At 37.2% G+C, this 14,456-nt stretch overlaps 1 protein-coding gene across 2 annotated transcripts in view; it reads left to right on the forward strand.

Annotated features, from left to right (window-relative positions):
• LOC148661537 (uncharacterized) overlaps positions 1-14,363 on the forward strand; it is a 31,149-nt gene extending 16,786 nt beyond the window's left edge. Inside the window, exons 3-8 of one of the 2 annotated variants that reach the window (XM_088635436.1) lie at positions 3,010-3,171; positions 5,630-5,798; positions 8,383-8,522; positions 9,027-9,145; positions 11,516-11,622; positions 12,074-14,363. In XM_088635436.1, the coding sequence (XP_088491562.1) occupies positions 3,010-3,171; positions 5,630-5,798; positions 8,383-8,522; positions 9,027-9,145; positions 11,516-11,612 (687 nt within the window). In that variant the 3' untranslated portion in view covers positions 11,613-11,622; positions 12,074-14,363. The remainder of the gene's footprint in view (positions 1-3,009; positions 3,172-5,629; positions 5,799-8,382; positions 8,523-9,026; positions 9,146-11,515; positions 11,623-12,073) is intronic. The other variant, XM_088635435.1, reaches the window with a different exon arrangement.
• The last annotated feature ends 93 nt before the right edge of the window (positions 14,364-14,456 follow it).

The raw sequence follows: 14,456 nt of genomic DNA on the forward strand, positions 1-14,456 counted from the left end.
GCTGTGTACAGTATGTTTTCCTCACAAAACTTTGAGAGTAATTGGAGAGGGGTTGGAAATATGGAAGAAGGGAAGGGTGTTTCTAGACTCCTTTTCTTCGCTCAGATTGTTGGGGGATCAACAGAGGGCTCTGATAAGATCAGTCTGCTCTCACATCACATCCAGGAAACTGTCATTGCCGTCTAATATCTACCAATTGAACATTCTCACGCTTCACGCCTATGTGCTTCACCCCTCAAGAATTTGCCTTGGATCTAAATAAACCTCCCATAAATTCTCACTGCCTCACATTTGCTTTACAAAGAAGGTATGCGATTCTTATCCTCTGAGTGATTAATAATGTCAGCAGACTGATAATTTCCAGAAAAAGGTACCCCCATAACAGTCAAATCTGAATTTTATAAACATTCACAGATGAAATTCTGCAGGCTAGGTGTTCAAACACTTTTGCGACTGTGTGAAGAATAGGAATGATCCTAGTGAAGAAAATAATAGTGAGATCAGATACCCAGAAGCAGAATGAATAGTATCCCTTGAATCATAACGAATACAACTTTAGTTTATTAAGTAATAAAGTGTGTGCGTATTGCAATACATGACATTCAATTGTACCAAAGGTATTGGGTATGGCATTCAATGGATTTGGAACATGTATTTCAAATCCTATTTCAAAAGGTAATGTGTGTACACCAACAAGAGTCAGGATTCTTGGTTGCCTTGATCATCCAAGGCTTGTAAATGTGAAGGTGAGACATCTAATTAGTTTAAATGTGTGTTGAAGTCACCTCGACTGGTATAGACATCTTACATATTTTTTCTGGAATCCAGTTCACTCAAGAATTTGAAGTTACCATTAGTTCTCACCTTGCAGGTTTTGTGAGGAATAAATCTAAGACGGAAAAGGGAGTGAGAAGGAAGAGAAGAGGATTGTTGTTGCAATTATAATTAATCTTGTTCAGACCATACAGTATGGTATTTAACCTGTGTGACCAAATGACACTACTGTATATTTAAAAGGAAATGCGTAATGTTGTTCCATATTCATTTTAGACATTCCATCATGGTATCACTCCTATTGTTTAGGGCTCATTTCCACTAGCTGGTCCCCCAGACTGGAACAACAGGCAGTCACACAGTACCCGTGGCACGGAAAAGGGCTCTGGGAAACCCAACCTGAGATCACTTCCAGCTTTTGTTTGGAACTCTTTGGAATGTGGTGATTGTGTAAATATTTGCTCAAAATTTCCTCTTTATTTCCTAAATAAGAACATCTGCGTGTTTCAAATCTGCACTGCCATGCACACTTCAATAAAAAATGAAAAACAAAGCCCTTCATTTCTGAGCCATAGCAGGGAACTAGCCCAGTCAAAATACAAAGAATCCTTTAAGACAGTATTTGTTTTTATTATTTACCTCCTCATTGTACTATAATCTGAAATGGCTAATTGTCCTTCAACTCTGCTTTTTTCTACTCCAACCTGGCATACATACTGTAGATTGATAAAAGAACAACAGATGCATTTTGTAATATGTTATTATAAAACAGCATTATTTTTCACACTGGTTCCACTGCTCCAGAAACTGTACCAAGCTAATTAAAATAAATTAATAAAACTTCAATTGATTGCAGAAAATAACACTTTCTCCAAAAATATTGGATATTGCAATTTAGTTTCGTGTTTTGGTCTTACCTGCCACATAAGTAATTGATGGATCTGGTCAAACTTTGACTCTGATGGCTGTGCATTGAGACCCTCTATAGCTAATGTCTTTATCTTTCCGAAGGGGAAGGGTCTTTATGGGTTCAGTGATAAGAGTGCTGGAAGGAAAGGAAAGAAAAAGGTTAGGTGTGACTCCACATTTCAAAATAATTGGATTTGGAGGGTGGAATACCCAGATAAATATGTTTGCAACCTTCAGTTGCAATTAACCTTGGTTGTCTAATAATAAAGATATGACCAAGATATGGAAGCTTTCTTCAGGTACAGCAGAAAGAGCTCAGTAATTACCCAGGATACTGGGTGGTAGTAAACCATGATTGGACCTTCTGTAATCAGTAGCTACTGTAAAAGAACCAACCATCAGATGTTAATGATTTTCGATCCCTGCTCAGGTCTTGCTGGTTAAATGGATAAAGATATACTGTAGTATCTGATTTCTACCTTCATTACTGATATGGAAACAAGTCATTCATTAAAGTGGTATACTGTAAGTCTACCATCACACAAAGAAGTGAAAGGTACACTCTGGCGGTGGAGTCAGAAATATTCATATGTAGTCACAGAAAAGAGGCTTTGAATTATTTCTGTACATACTTCCCTTCCTTTTTAAAAAAATAATCTAAATGAGGACTCTTGAGAACTCTTTCATTACTTGAAAGATGGCTTGCTGTAGTGGCTGAAACATATTGACTCAAAACTCTGCATATAAAGTTTCACTCAAGAGTTATTAAAGTCACGCGTTAATGTGCCAGACTAGTATTTACTAAATTATTTTATTTTTTTTCAAGGATACAAGCAACTACAAATTAAAAACTACCTGTATGTAAGAGTTATGTTGAATTTATGTTCTTTGAAACAAAAGGTTTGACTGGGTTTCAGGATACCTTGTATTATTAAAAAATAATGAAATTGCCAGAACACACTAAACATACTACAACAGAATGTAAGCTTATACTGTATGTAAGCTTAAAGAGATATAAAATGCCATAAAACAAACAAAAAACAATTCTAGAAAAGAGGGTTCCATGGCTCTTGTATTCACACTGTAAACCCTGAGCACAACCTGTGGTGACTACAGTAAAAAGAATATGGCTCACTAAAAACTGAAATGAAACTTGAAAATAGACTTATTAAAATGTAATGGAATTGTTGTTTTTCTCATTTGAATTTATTTATGTTTTGTTTCAAACTTTGTAACAGCCAAACCTTAGCAAGGGTGTATTCTGAATTGTGTAGAATGCGGTACAGTACATCAGTGTAATGTTCTTGAGGGTGTTTGTGTTTTCAGGTGAATCAGGGGAAGACAAATCCCCTTGGCTCAGGTCTGGGATACCTGGAACACATCTGCCAGCTCATCGAGAAGATCGGGCAGCTCCAGGAGCACAATCTCAAGCTCCAGAGGCAAATCTGCAGCCTGCAGAAGGAAAGCCGCACAAAACAATCGAAGGAGGTGAGAAAACAAAAACACTAACCTTGTACCGTGAAGGTACATTTCAAGGATAAAAGTTCACTAAATATGAACCCACTACAATTATCATGCAATGCTGTGTACCTCAATGAACAATTTACAGTTACAGCCTTTCTGAAAACAACAAAGATATGCCATTTACTTTCATTTATGAATATAAATATACTGTACTATGTTTATTTTCTCCTTAGTTGCTAAATGTGGAAAAGATATTTTCAATAACACCACATTGCAGTCTGTAATCTCTGACATTACATTTAGGATTACAGTATATCCTTTTTCATCTTGATAAAGGGCATTATCTCACTGATTTATAACACTGAGCACAGGATAAAAGACACTATGGATTCTGGATAAAGGCAACAAGAAAAAAAATACCATTTAATAATTTTAAAGACCTGTAAATAAATTTTAAAGACCTGTATGTCAATATCATTGGCTTTGGCTTTTAAATAATCTTTTTTGGTCTGTGAAAGGCTTTCTTAAAATTTTAGTTGTTTCACAATATGTAAGTTAACAAAAGAGGGGCTATGGGTTTGCTCAGCTCGATATTTATTGTCATAACAGTAAGAAATACTCAGGTTTAAATGTTTTATGCCAAATATAAGAAACAAAATGTTATTCCTGTGTCTCCTAAGATATACTTACTTTTACTGTTACATGTTTTTGACTCTGGTACACTTTAAAATGAAAGATTAGAATTGGAAAGATTTAGGTGAAAACCTAATGTCATGTTGAAAGAGAGAACAGGTTAAACAGAGACAGCCATAGAATCTGTGTAGCTGAGGTCATGCTCCAGACATGGAGCTCTTCTGGCTCCGGGATCTTCTGCATTATCCCAGCTTCACATTGATTACCTGGAAAAGTATTTCCTGCATCTCGAAAGGCCATTTGAGAGAAAAGTGAAAAACCACAGGCTGACAAACTGCTTTTGGTCAAGAGTAATCGCTGCCTCTGGGGCTCTGGGGCTCTGCCAGAAAAGGTGCTAGCAATGCCCCAGAGCACAACTGGCCAAGTGCTGCCAGGGGTAGGGTTGGATTAGTCAGCATTGTTCCTCTTGGTGACACAGCGACTTCTGTATCATCCCGGGCCTTGCACATTAGCTGTGCTGTTGATGAGGGAAGCTCCTCTCCGCCAATCCGCTGAATCTCCAGTAGGGGACTGCATAGTCTGTGAAGTGTCAAAAGATGAGGATCTTGAAGTTGGGCTGGCGGGAGAAGCCAGACTACACTTCTTCGGTCTCTTCCACGTGTGATTACAGGGTCCATAGCCATAAGCCAAGACATGCACAACTCACAATTGGTGACTCCAAATTCTATGGGCATGTTACAAAAATAGTTGGGAAAAATAATAGAACAAGAAAAGTTAACTTTATTGACCTGATTAAACTATCCACCTGATTGTATTTTCAGCATTCCTTGCCTTTTTTTAAATGGACAGTTCCACATGGTCAATATATTAGGGTTGTCTGACTTTGCCCTTGTCCTGGCAGATTTAATCAACGTACTACTGTATATTACAACACATTTGTGTGGTACAAGCTGTTATTGTCAAAATCATGAGGACTGCTACAAATCTGCATATCCCTTCCATTATCATAACAACTGTCAATGTGATCAAGAGAGGTAGACAGTTTAGGTCAAGGGCAGGGAAACATTTGCAGTTTTAGCTGTTGTTTAGCACAATGGGGCTCTTTTTTCCAAGAAAAAGAGGAAGAATGAACCTAAAATGACCTTGCAAAACCGCTGTCCTAATCACTGTTCAAAGAGCACCATTTGTCTTCACAATGTGATATTCAGATATGCAGAGATGTGAGTTTATAGGAAACACTTACAACAAATTGCTATATTTAAGATTCAAAATCTGTAGAAAATAGAACTGCTCTGTAGAAAAAACAGTCCAATCCAGTCAGACTCACTAGTTATCTTATCATCTTGAGGGTAAACAATCTGATGGGAGTTAATAATTCCTTGAAATTTAATAAATGCAATAGTAAACCAGTCAGGTTTGCGGGTGATAGCAAATTAGTAGATCAGCAAACAATGTAGAAGCCGAAAATGGAATTTCAAAGCAATTTAGATACAATTCATGACTGGGCAAATGTCAGATGACATTTAACGTAGAGATGGGTAAAATATTACGTGTAAGTACCAAAAACAAAATCTAGATACAAAAAAGAAAGCACATGACAAAGCTTGAAGAGGCTGAAAACACTTAGCTGTTCATGTTGACACATCATTTACCTCTCATGCGCAGGGTGAAGAAGGAATAAAAAAGGCAAAAAGTTAGGATAGTATAGTTCAAAGTATAGTGTTAAAGCTAAGCAATGTCATGTTAAAATCATACAATGCACTTGTAAGGTCACCTTTAGAATATTTAGTATGTTTTGGTCTCCCAGTTACAAAAGCTACAGTATCTCTCTCCTCTCTCTCTTAACTAGGAGTACTTCCGGCAGCACTGTTCCTGTGGAGCAGCTAGCCTTGCGTTTCAGGAGCTGAAACGACACTGCCGGAGCGAGTTCCACAGCCTCACCGCCTCCAGCGGCACACTGTCAGACCTGTCCACCATTCTGGAAATAGCCAGACGACCAGACAGACTGGGAAAGAGAGGTTTGCACACGAGACCTTGTTTCACGTGGCGCACTTTTTATTCTTCAACTTTCAGTCTTCTTCTTTATACTGATATGCTTTTGAAAAGCGCAGTCTGTGTTTTCTGCCTCTCCCCACCCTCCATGTTTGAAAGCCCTGATCAAATGCAGGTCAACACTGTCAGTAAGAACTGTTTTTACCAAACACACATTTTTGATGCGGCTCGGAACAAATATGAAGCTAAAAGCAGGAAAACCAAATGGCAGCTTTGTTTTCTTGTGCTACTATTCCTCCTCATAGGCATTTTCAAATTCTATAACAAATTCCTGGAAATACTCATTATTATTACAATCTCATGAATAATAATTGAATAACTACGTAATAGTGATTAGATTCTAGATTTCTTACCACTGATACAAAACACAAAAGAAGTGAACTGCTTCAAACAGCATCAGATTTTTGTGGTTTTGTTATGGTGAATTTGGTTTTCTAGGAAATAATGTCAAAGAAGTCTGCCTTGTGATCCAATCTCTTTTGTCTGAAAAAGTATTGGAATTAATTTAAAACTGGATTCCTTATTAATCTCTTAAGAGCTTGGACTCCAGCCTTTCCTTCTCGTATTCCCTACAAGAACATGTAACTACCATGGACACACTAAACCCACCCAGCTGCCAGCAACAGCTCTTCCTCAATGATGGCAGGATGAGCTGAGCAAGCAGGAGGCAATTAGGCTTATCTTGTAAAACGTACTGCTAAGTAAATAAATGAAATACATTCATTTTAAAAAAAGCATCAGAGCACATGTATTTTAAACTTCTAAACTGCTAGTTTAGTTTTCTTCGTTTATGTTTTATATCTACATTATAAACTTGTGAGAATCATCCTTCATTGAATCTTCCACCTACCAATCATAAAGTTAGTAATAATACAAAACTGTTTTCTTTTTACTACTAGAAAATATATAGAATGACATCATGCGAAAGCAGCCCCACTACACAGGAGAAGAAACAATTATTAATATTAATGGAATACTATAAATGCAATAGTAAGCAAGCCAGGTTTGCAGATCATAGCAAATTTGTGGAATTTGCTTCTAGAACCAAGACACTAGACACATTTCCTTTTCAAACAGTACAATTTAACAATCAAATAGTTAGGTCTTGGTTTAACATCGCATCCAACTTTGGATAAATGCGTTTAGGACATACATTGTCAAAATGGTTCAATGTATTTTTTCCTTTAAATAGACAATTGTAACCATACATTAGAAACATTGTTAAACTTTTCTCCACTTCCTGAGCATCCTAATTTAAATGTGAAATGTCATTTTTACATAAAGTAAAAATATACTTCAAACGTACATCAAACTCACATCCTAATTTATTGAATAATTAGCTAAAACGTCCACAAAAATGCCACAGTAGTCTACTGACATCTGGTGGTAGTAAAATGAATTTTAAGAGTTTCTCACCTTTGGGAAGCTGAATTTGTACTAGTGTCCACAACAGACAAAAGTGTTTGAACAGGAAACAAAGAAGTGATCTTACTTTTCAATTACACAAATTAATTAAAGCATCTTAAGTTCCTCTTAATTTTAATTTTTCTTATCTTTTAACATATTTTGGCTTTGGTTACACTTTTTTTTATGCTTAGAAATGAACACGGAATTACTTAATCAAAAGTTTAAATAACAACCTAACCGAAGAATAATAATTAAAAAGAAAGCTTTTATAACTGATAATAAATAAAGCCTAAAATGATATTATTTCACTGTGATAATAAAGTAATTTTTGTTCTGCAACTACAGTATGTTGTTTCTTGCTTAAACTACATTTTAAACATTTAACTTTTAGAAATTACGAGCGTTTGATATGGAGCAAAAGCTCCAATAATTGTCCTCTTAGCTATATTGGTCCATACCTTATAGAAATAACAGACTCTAATTTAGAGCAGGCTGTGGGTAAGTGTTATAGAATGAGATCAAGTTCCCTTTGTAGTAGGGGGGGATTAAAATTCCTCAACTGCGGGATATTTGTCTTTAATAAAGAGGGGAGGGCAGCACTGTGGCGCAAAGGTTCGCATTGCTGCCTAGCGTCGCTGGGGCCTGAGGTCAATTCCAGACCTGGGGTGCTATCTGCACGTGGTTCGTATGTTCTTCCTGTGTTCGTGTGGCTGTTGGCCAGGTGCTCCGGTTTCCTCCCACAACCGAAAGTCTTTCTGTAGGTTAATCAGCCTGTGGGGAAAGTGGTCCTGGTGTGAGTGTGCGCATGTCTGTGTTTGTAACTGTGTGTCTACCCTGCGATAGGCACCATCCCCTGCAGAGTGTATCTTGCCTTGGGCCCCAGCTCCCCTGCGCCCCCGGATCGGATGAAGTGGTTAGAAAATGGATGGATAGAGTGGGGTGCCAAGATTTAAAGCTGGCAGGAAACCAGACTTGAAAATGAGCCTTTCTTTTACAAAGATAATTGAGGGAGGCAGAGGCGAACAAATGGTCATACTGACACATGTCCCTATCAGATTTTTTCCTGCTAAAAAAGACTTTCGGGCATCTGCTTTTCTTCTCTGAAATGAATGGCTCTGGAAAGATTGTGTCTCGACTTTGCAGGGTTGGAGGGTCATGGAGAGACAGGAAACAATCCCCCTGTGCCTCTTCTGAGGAAGGGCCTGAACCGCAGGAGCTACACAGAGGGAGAAGGGAGATACCTTTGTGACAGTACAGAGGGCCTAGCTGCACCGTTCAGAAGGGTGAGATATAGATACTGCTCCTCTCACTCGCAAGACCAATAAAGAGGAGTGCATTATGAATATATTTGCTTCAAAATAATTCTAAAGTTCTTTAAGGACTGGGTGAAGCTGTTTACAATAGTAAAAATGCATTAGAAAAAAATAACTAATTACTTGCATAATTTCACCACCAGGTTTTGAGAGATTATATGATATATACTATACTGTATACAGTATGTAGCTTACAGTATTTCTTACAGGCTGACAAGCTGATATTTGTATGGTAATATGTATGTTGTTGTAAGAAGTTACAGCAATAATCTTTAGGAGCTATACAACATGGCAAGTTTTTCCATGCTAAAATCTGAGTTTCCTTCAAGTGAAATAAGCAACAGAGCTGCTCTGATTGATCAGATAAAAAAAAAATCAGAATTTCCTGTAGAAATCATCAGTGGCTTGTTTTTAAAACAAATTGAGCAGGGCTACTTTTAGTCCTTTCAAAAACCTTGTTTTTCTCTATTCTAGAATGAAAATCACCCCTGGGGGAGAGTGAAGGAATTAGTTAAAAAGACAAGACTGAGAAATCATAGCAGGTTGGGCTTATCATCCAATGCACTGAAGAGATCCTGCCCCCAACTCTACAGGTAACGTTCTCCTCACTGAACATACTGGGATGCATTGCAGGTCTGAGAAGTCTCCTCAGAAAAAAATAGCTTGTCTGTAATTTGCTCATTATTTCGTGTGGCCTTTTTCTCATGAAGTGCTTTGTCCTTTCAATTGCAAAAACATGTTCAGATGCTTAGATGTAAAAACAGCTACATGTTCAGATGCTTAGATGCTTTTTGTTCTCAGTCCTAGTGTGTAGATTGTTGGTAGAACACTTAAATCTTTGTGGTTTGTGTCACTATTACATACCGTTTTGAACAGCACAACTTCCAGTCCAGTAGACCTCTTCTAAATCCATCTTAAGAAAAGTTTCATATAGTTTCGTGTTGGTCTGGTGGACAACTTTTTAATCTTTAAAGCAACAGGAGGGCTAAGACTATTTTCTGTAAACTAAATAAACTGATCCAAAGCCCTTTAAGTCTAGTGGTTAATTCCCATTTCTGCATACCCTTTTGCACAGAAAAAATCACACTTTTTAAAGCCAGCCCATCATTTTGAAGCTTACCATTTTGAAGAAAATGGTTTTGTGAATCCCTTCAACAATACAGGCCCACCAAACAAAAAGCATTTCCTAGTTTGTGAACCATGAAGCTTCATAATCATAACTGACTAGCACTAAGTTGTGTCGCAAATGTCACTTCTATCTTCACCAACTGAAAACAAATCCTGTCAGCTTCATACTGGGAACGTAAATAATGTTCACGTTCAAGCTTCAAGCTACGAACCTAGTAACATGAGAATTACATTTGGCATGAAGCTAATGTCACCTGCATTGGCCTTTTCTGGGACATTGTCCCTGTTCAGGGAATTGCTTTTAGAATGAGCATTACCCTTTTCAGTAATGTCAGTTTTGGATGTCATGGGTGGATGACTTAGGCATCTGGAGAATATATCTGGAGTATGGTTAAGTATTCTCCTAATGAGACTGGTGGCTAATCCATGGTGTAAACCAATGGTAATCCTAATAATCAAGAAAACCTAAGAATAGACAAAGTTAGTCAATATTGATTCAATTAGAGTTGATTGTTGAACAGCCAAGCATTGCAGGAAAAGTAACCATCATTTCTGGTCCAAGAATGTAAAATTACCAGAGAGCAAATATTGATAAATTCTGAAAACCACTACACCAGAATCTGCAGAAATGCTTTCAAAAATAAAGGTTGCAATTCTATTACTCATTCATTTGAAAACATGTTGCAGCAGCTTGGGTGGGGAAATATTTGTGTTTGCTCCCTGTTCATTCAACATCATGATTTAATGTATAGCTGTTTACTGTAACCATTTAAGGGTTTGCTACCCCAGCACCCATACAAAAATAACAAACTTTCTATAGAAACTTGAAACATTTCTAGGCCAATAGAGGATAATAAAATTACTCCAAATCACTGTCTTTCAAGGTAAATCAGGTAACTTTCATAACGGCCTATTCAATACATGTAGAACAAGAGTTTGTGTTTCATATCAGAGTTATAAAAGCCACATAAAGAATGACTCCAAAATATCCACCTTTTTTTCTTGGATGGATTATTAGATTCCTCTGCTTTCCCATAACAAAAGAATTTGTTTTCTCTAGTGCTATCACAGTCTGCACTTGTTATGACCTAGTCTGGATCCTTGTGTACAAAGTATGTTGGCAGTGTTTCCTAGTGGTAACCAGCGACTAGCACTGTGGTCAAAACAGAAATGCCAGAAGAGAACACAAAATCCTGCATGTGGACAGACCTGGCTAGAGTTTTTAATTATAAAAGCCGGGGGAGGGGTGCGAGAGCATTCTGGAAGACTCCATTAAAAAAAAAGGAGTTTGATTTCAAAAGCCTTTCCTATAAACCTACTTAGAAAACAAGATAAATGCTTTTCACATACTGTAGTTCATCATAAAGTCTCTAGATCTGGTCTACTCATGTTCTGTCTTGTAGGGATAAGACAACACCTTCGTCACAAGAAACGTGTAGGCTTTGGCTGAGCATTGTATGCTTTGCAGACACTTTGGATTAACTGTGGTACACTATGTTTTGATGTAGTGGTCCCTGCAATTGTGTGGGAGCTGATGTAATGACAGGTGCAGCTAACTTATTTCCCAAGCTGCTCATTGCTGGGTTCCTCGTGAAGGGTTGCTTATTGTTAGCTTGCCAGAAATCCCCAAGTTAAACTGCAAAAAGTGGAAACAGACTCGAGGTTGTGAGAGTTCTCTGAATTCTGTGCTTATCAACTGAGAAATAGAAGGGGACCAAATGTGTGAAATGAAGCTATTCATATATGTACAGTACCAGTAACCACATTCAAAAACCACAGATCTCCCAAAGATGATGCACTTTCATGACTATAGCTGTGGATGTTTCTTTTCACAGGCCAGACCTGGGCTCTGCTGATCCACCAAAAAGAGACAGAAACTCCATGATTGCACTGGGCCAGAATTCTAGGCATGATTACCTATGGCCCCATTAGTCACGAGCAGGTAAAATACATCCTAAATATATATAATATAAAATATATCTTTTCACTGTTGAGAACATGTTGAAAAAAGTTTCAGAAAGTGACTGAAGAATAAAAACAAGCCACTCTTCTGTGTGGCATCTAAAAGACACACTGTAATGTAAAGATTTAGTAGTAGATGTATTTGTGCTGAATAATGTACATCAGAGGCACCTAATCCTGATCCTGGAAGGCTGGTGTTTCTACTGTTTTGTAGTGATGCTGGGATGTTAATGACCTGAATGGGGTCATATTTGGGCGAACTGGAGCAGTTTAACAGCTCTTCACCTGCTTCTGCTTTAAAGAGCTTAGAGAACCTGCAGGTACTGTAGATCAGACCTGCAGGATCAGGATTGAGTCCTGGTATACACACTACAAAAGGTATCTTTCTTTGGAATGACTGTATTTCTTTGCAATGTTTACATTGACAGCAGACATGTTCTAACTTCCTTCACAGAAACAGGTGCTGGAGAGGTGGCCCAGAAAACTGAAAGCAGGTCTCCAAGTGGGATGTTGAGTCATGTTGTCAGGGAAGCTACAGTAAATGAAAAAGAAGAAAGCAAAGGGAAGGTAAAACTATGAAAACCCAGCAGAAAACGGCTTCAAGTCAAAGACAAGCTTGAGGGACTATACTCAGATGGAGAACAAACATGAAAAATTGAGTAATATTGGAAGATTCATAGCTAGAAGAGTGATTAACAGGAACTTCGAGATTTGGGGATTTTGTATGTATATCTGATGTATTGTATATGCTGATTATATGCTGCACACTCAAGTTTTTTAAAGGGTGATGCATCTATTTTCCTCTTTAAAACACCTTATAACAGTATTTAGCATGCTGTTTGGATAGTTTTATTTACCATGTTCAGTTTGCAGGTAAACTGCAATTTCTATTATTTTCATAAAACAAACATTTACAGTTTTTTTTCCCCTGTTTGGCCTAACTTTACGAAAAGTCTTTCTGATAATGTAATCCATGAATTCATCCATTTTCTAACCACTGCATCCAATGCAGGGTCAAGGGGGAGCCATGGACACTGGGAGAACAGACAAATGCCACACAGAAAGCACCCCAGGTCCAGAACTAAACTGTGGGCCCCAGTGCTGTGAGGCAGCTATGCTAACCACTGCGCCTCTGTGTCGCCCACAATGGGATCTATTCTGCAATATACTGTGATGCACGCACTACAACAGACTAACATTCATCCGAAGATGTACTGTATTTAAGCACTAAATGAAAAGATCGGAGGCACTTGTGTCCTTTTTCTTTCACTTAATTTTAACGTTCACAAAATAAAAATCACTAGACGAGATTACACACATTGTAAAAACAGAGCTCCTCCCAAGCCAGCTCCAGCTAAAATTTGTTGGATTAAAGCCATTCTAAACACTATGAGAAGAGAGTACATCGTAAAGTCTCTCTTTGAGCCTGAAAGTGAATACAAGCCATTTAAAGAAATGTGGCATGGGTACTGTACATTCACCCTGTGGCGTGCAAGTTGGCAAGATAAAAACACTTTCAATAAACAGAAAAGGGAAAAAATAAAAATACATACGAAATGTTTTACCCACACTTACAAACAATATCATAAAAAGTCTGCAGTCTGAACTGTGCACATTTATACATTCTAATTTAGTGCAGTGCTGGAGGTACAGTAGCTAATCTGAAGACATTAAGAATACTTAAAGATTTTTATGTTATATCCATTAATATAATCTGCTAGCTATACTTCGTTTATTACTGACGTGAGAATAAACAGAGCCTGCAGAAAACGAAAAAAAGGGTTAGAAACTTTATCTTAACGTGATACGTCAACTTAAATAGATACTCAAACATACAGGAAAATAACTTTTCTTTTAAAATAAGAAAGCATGTCAGGTGTGGGTTGTTGAAATCTAATCTAGCATTAAGCATTCGAAAGCCATATACAACCAGTAACCTGTCACTCTTTAGAGTTCTAGCTATCCATTCATAACTGTTAAAACTGTACTATTTTAATTAAGAATAAAGCAATCTGCAGGTTTTTTAAGATATGACATTAACTATACTCATCACAATTTTTCCACAATGTCTAACAGTTAACATGAGAAAACATATTTCCTGTTATTTAACTCATACTGTATATCACTCAGACCCCTCTGAATCCACACACAGTCCTGGAAGTTCCAAGAACCTACTCTGACATAAAAAAAAATCTCATTGCACTCATAGATCAAAAAACAAAATTCAATGTTCATCTTATTTCTTTTTTAAAAAGTCAAATACATATTACCTAAAACCACAGTTCTTCATAACCTAAAACCACAGAGGGTCACTAAAGTTCTAAGTTATTTCTGACGTAAACCTATACTAACATGCTATGTAATGTATTACTCTACTGCAAAAAAAATGTGTTCAATCAGTTTGCCTTCATTGAAATACACTTCACAGATAGTGAGTGCTATATTCAAACACTAAAGGGGATTTAAGTGCCTAAGAGGCAATGGGAAATTAAGTCCCCAAGCACTTTGAATATAGAGCCCAGTATCTTAAGCTAAACTCTGTACATGTTTAACTAGCACTGCCAAACATTGTTAAAGAATGAGTTCTAATCATGTATTTTTTATTATGTACAATTTTTTGCATTGTATATTTTATTAAGATATGTTACAAATGGATTTCTATTTATAATTTCTGAAACCCATACTTTGTTCATTGAAAATAAAGTTAAAATGCTATTTTTACATTTTGTTGTACTTTTCTATATACATGTATTATGAATCACCATTGGTGAGCTGGTGAAACAAAAACTAACAGTAAAGGAGGATTCAGTCTAC

The sequence above is a fragment of the Lepisosteus platostomus genome, chromosome 6 (genome assembly GCF_059453375.1).
Source record: "Lepisosteus platostomus isolate fLepPlt1 chromosome 6, fLepPlt1.hap1, whole genome shotgun sequence".
NCBI classification, from domain to species: Eukaryota; Metazoa; Chordata; class Actinopteri; order Semionotiformes; family Lepisosteidae; genus Lepisosteus; species Lepisosteus platostomus.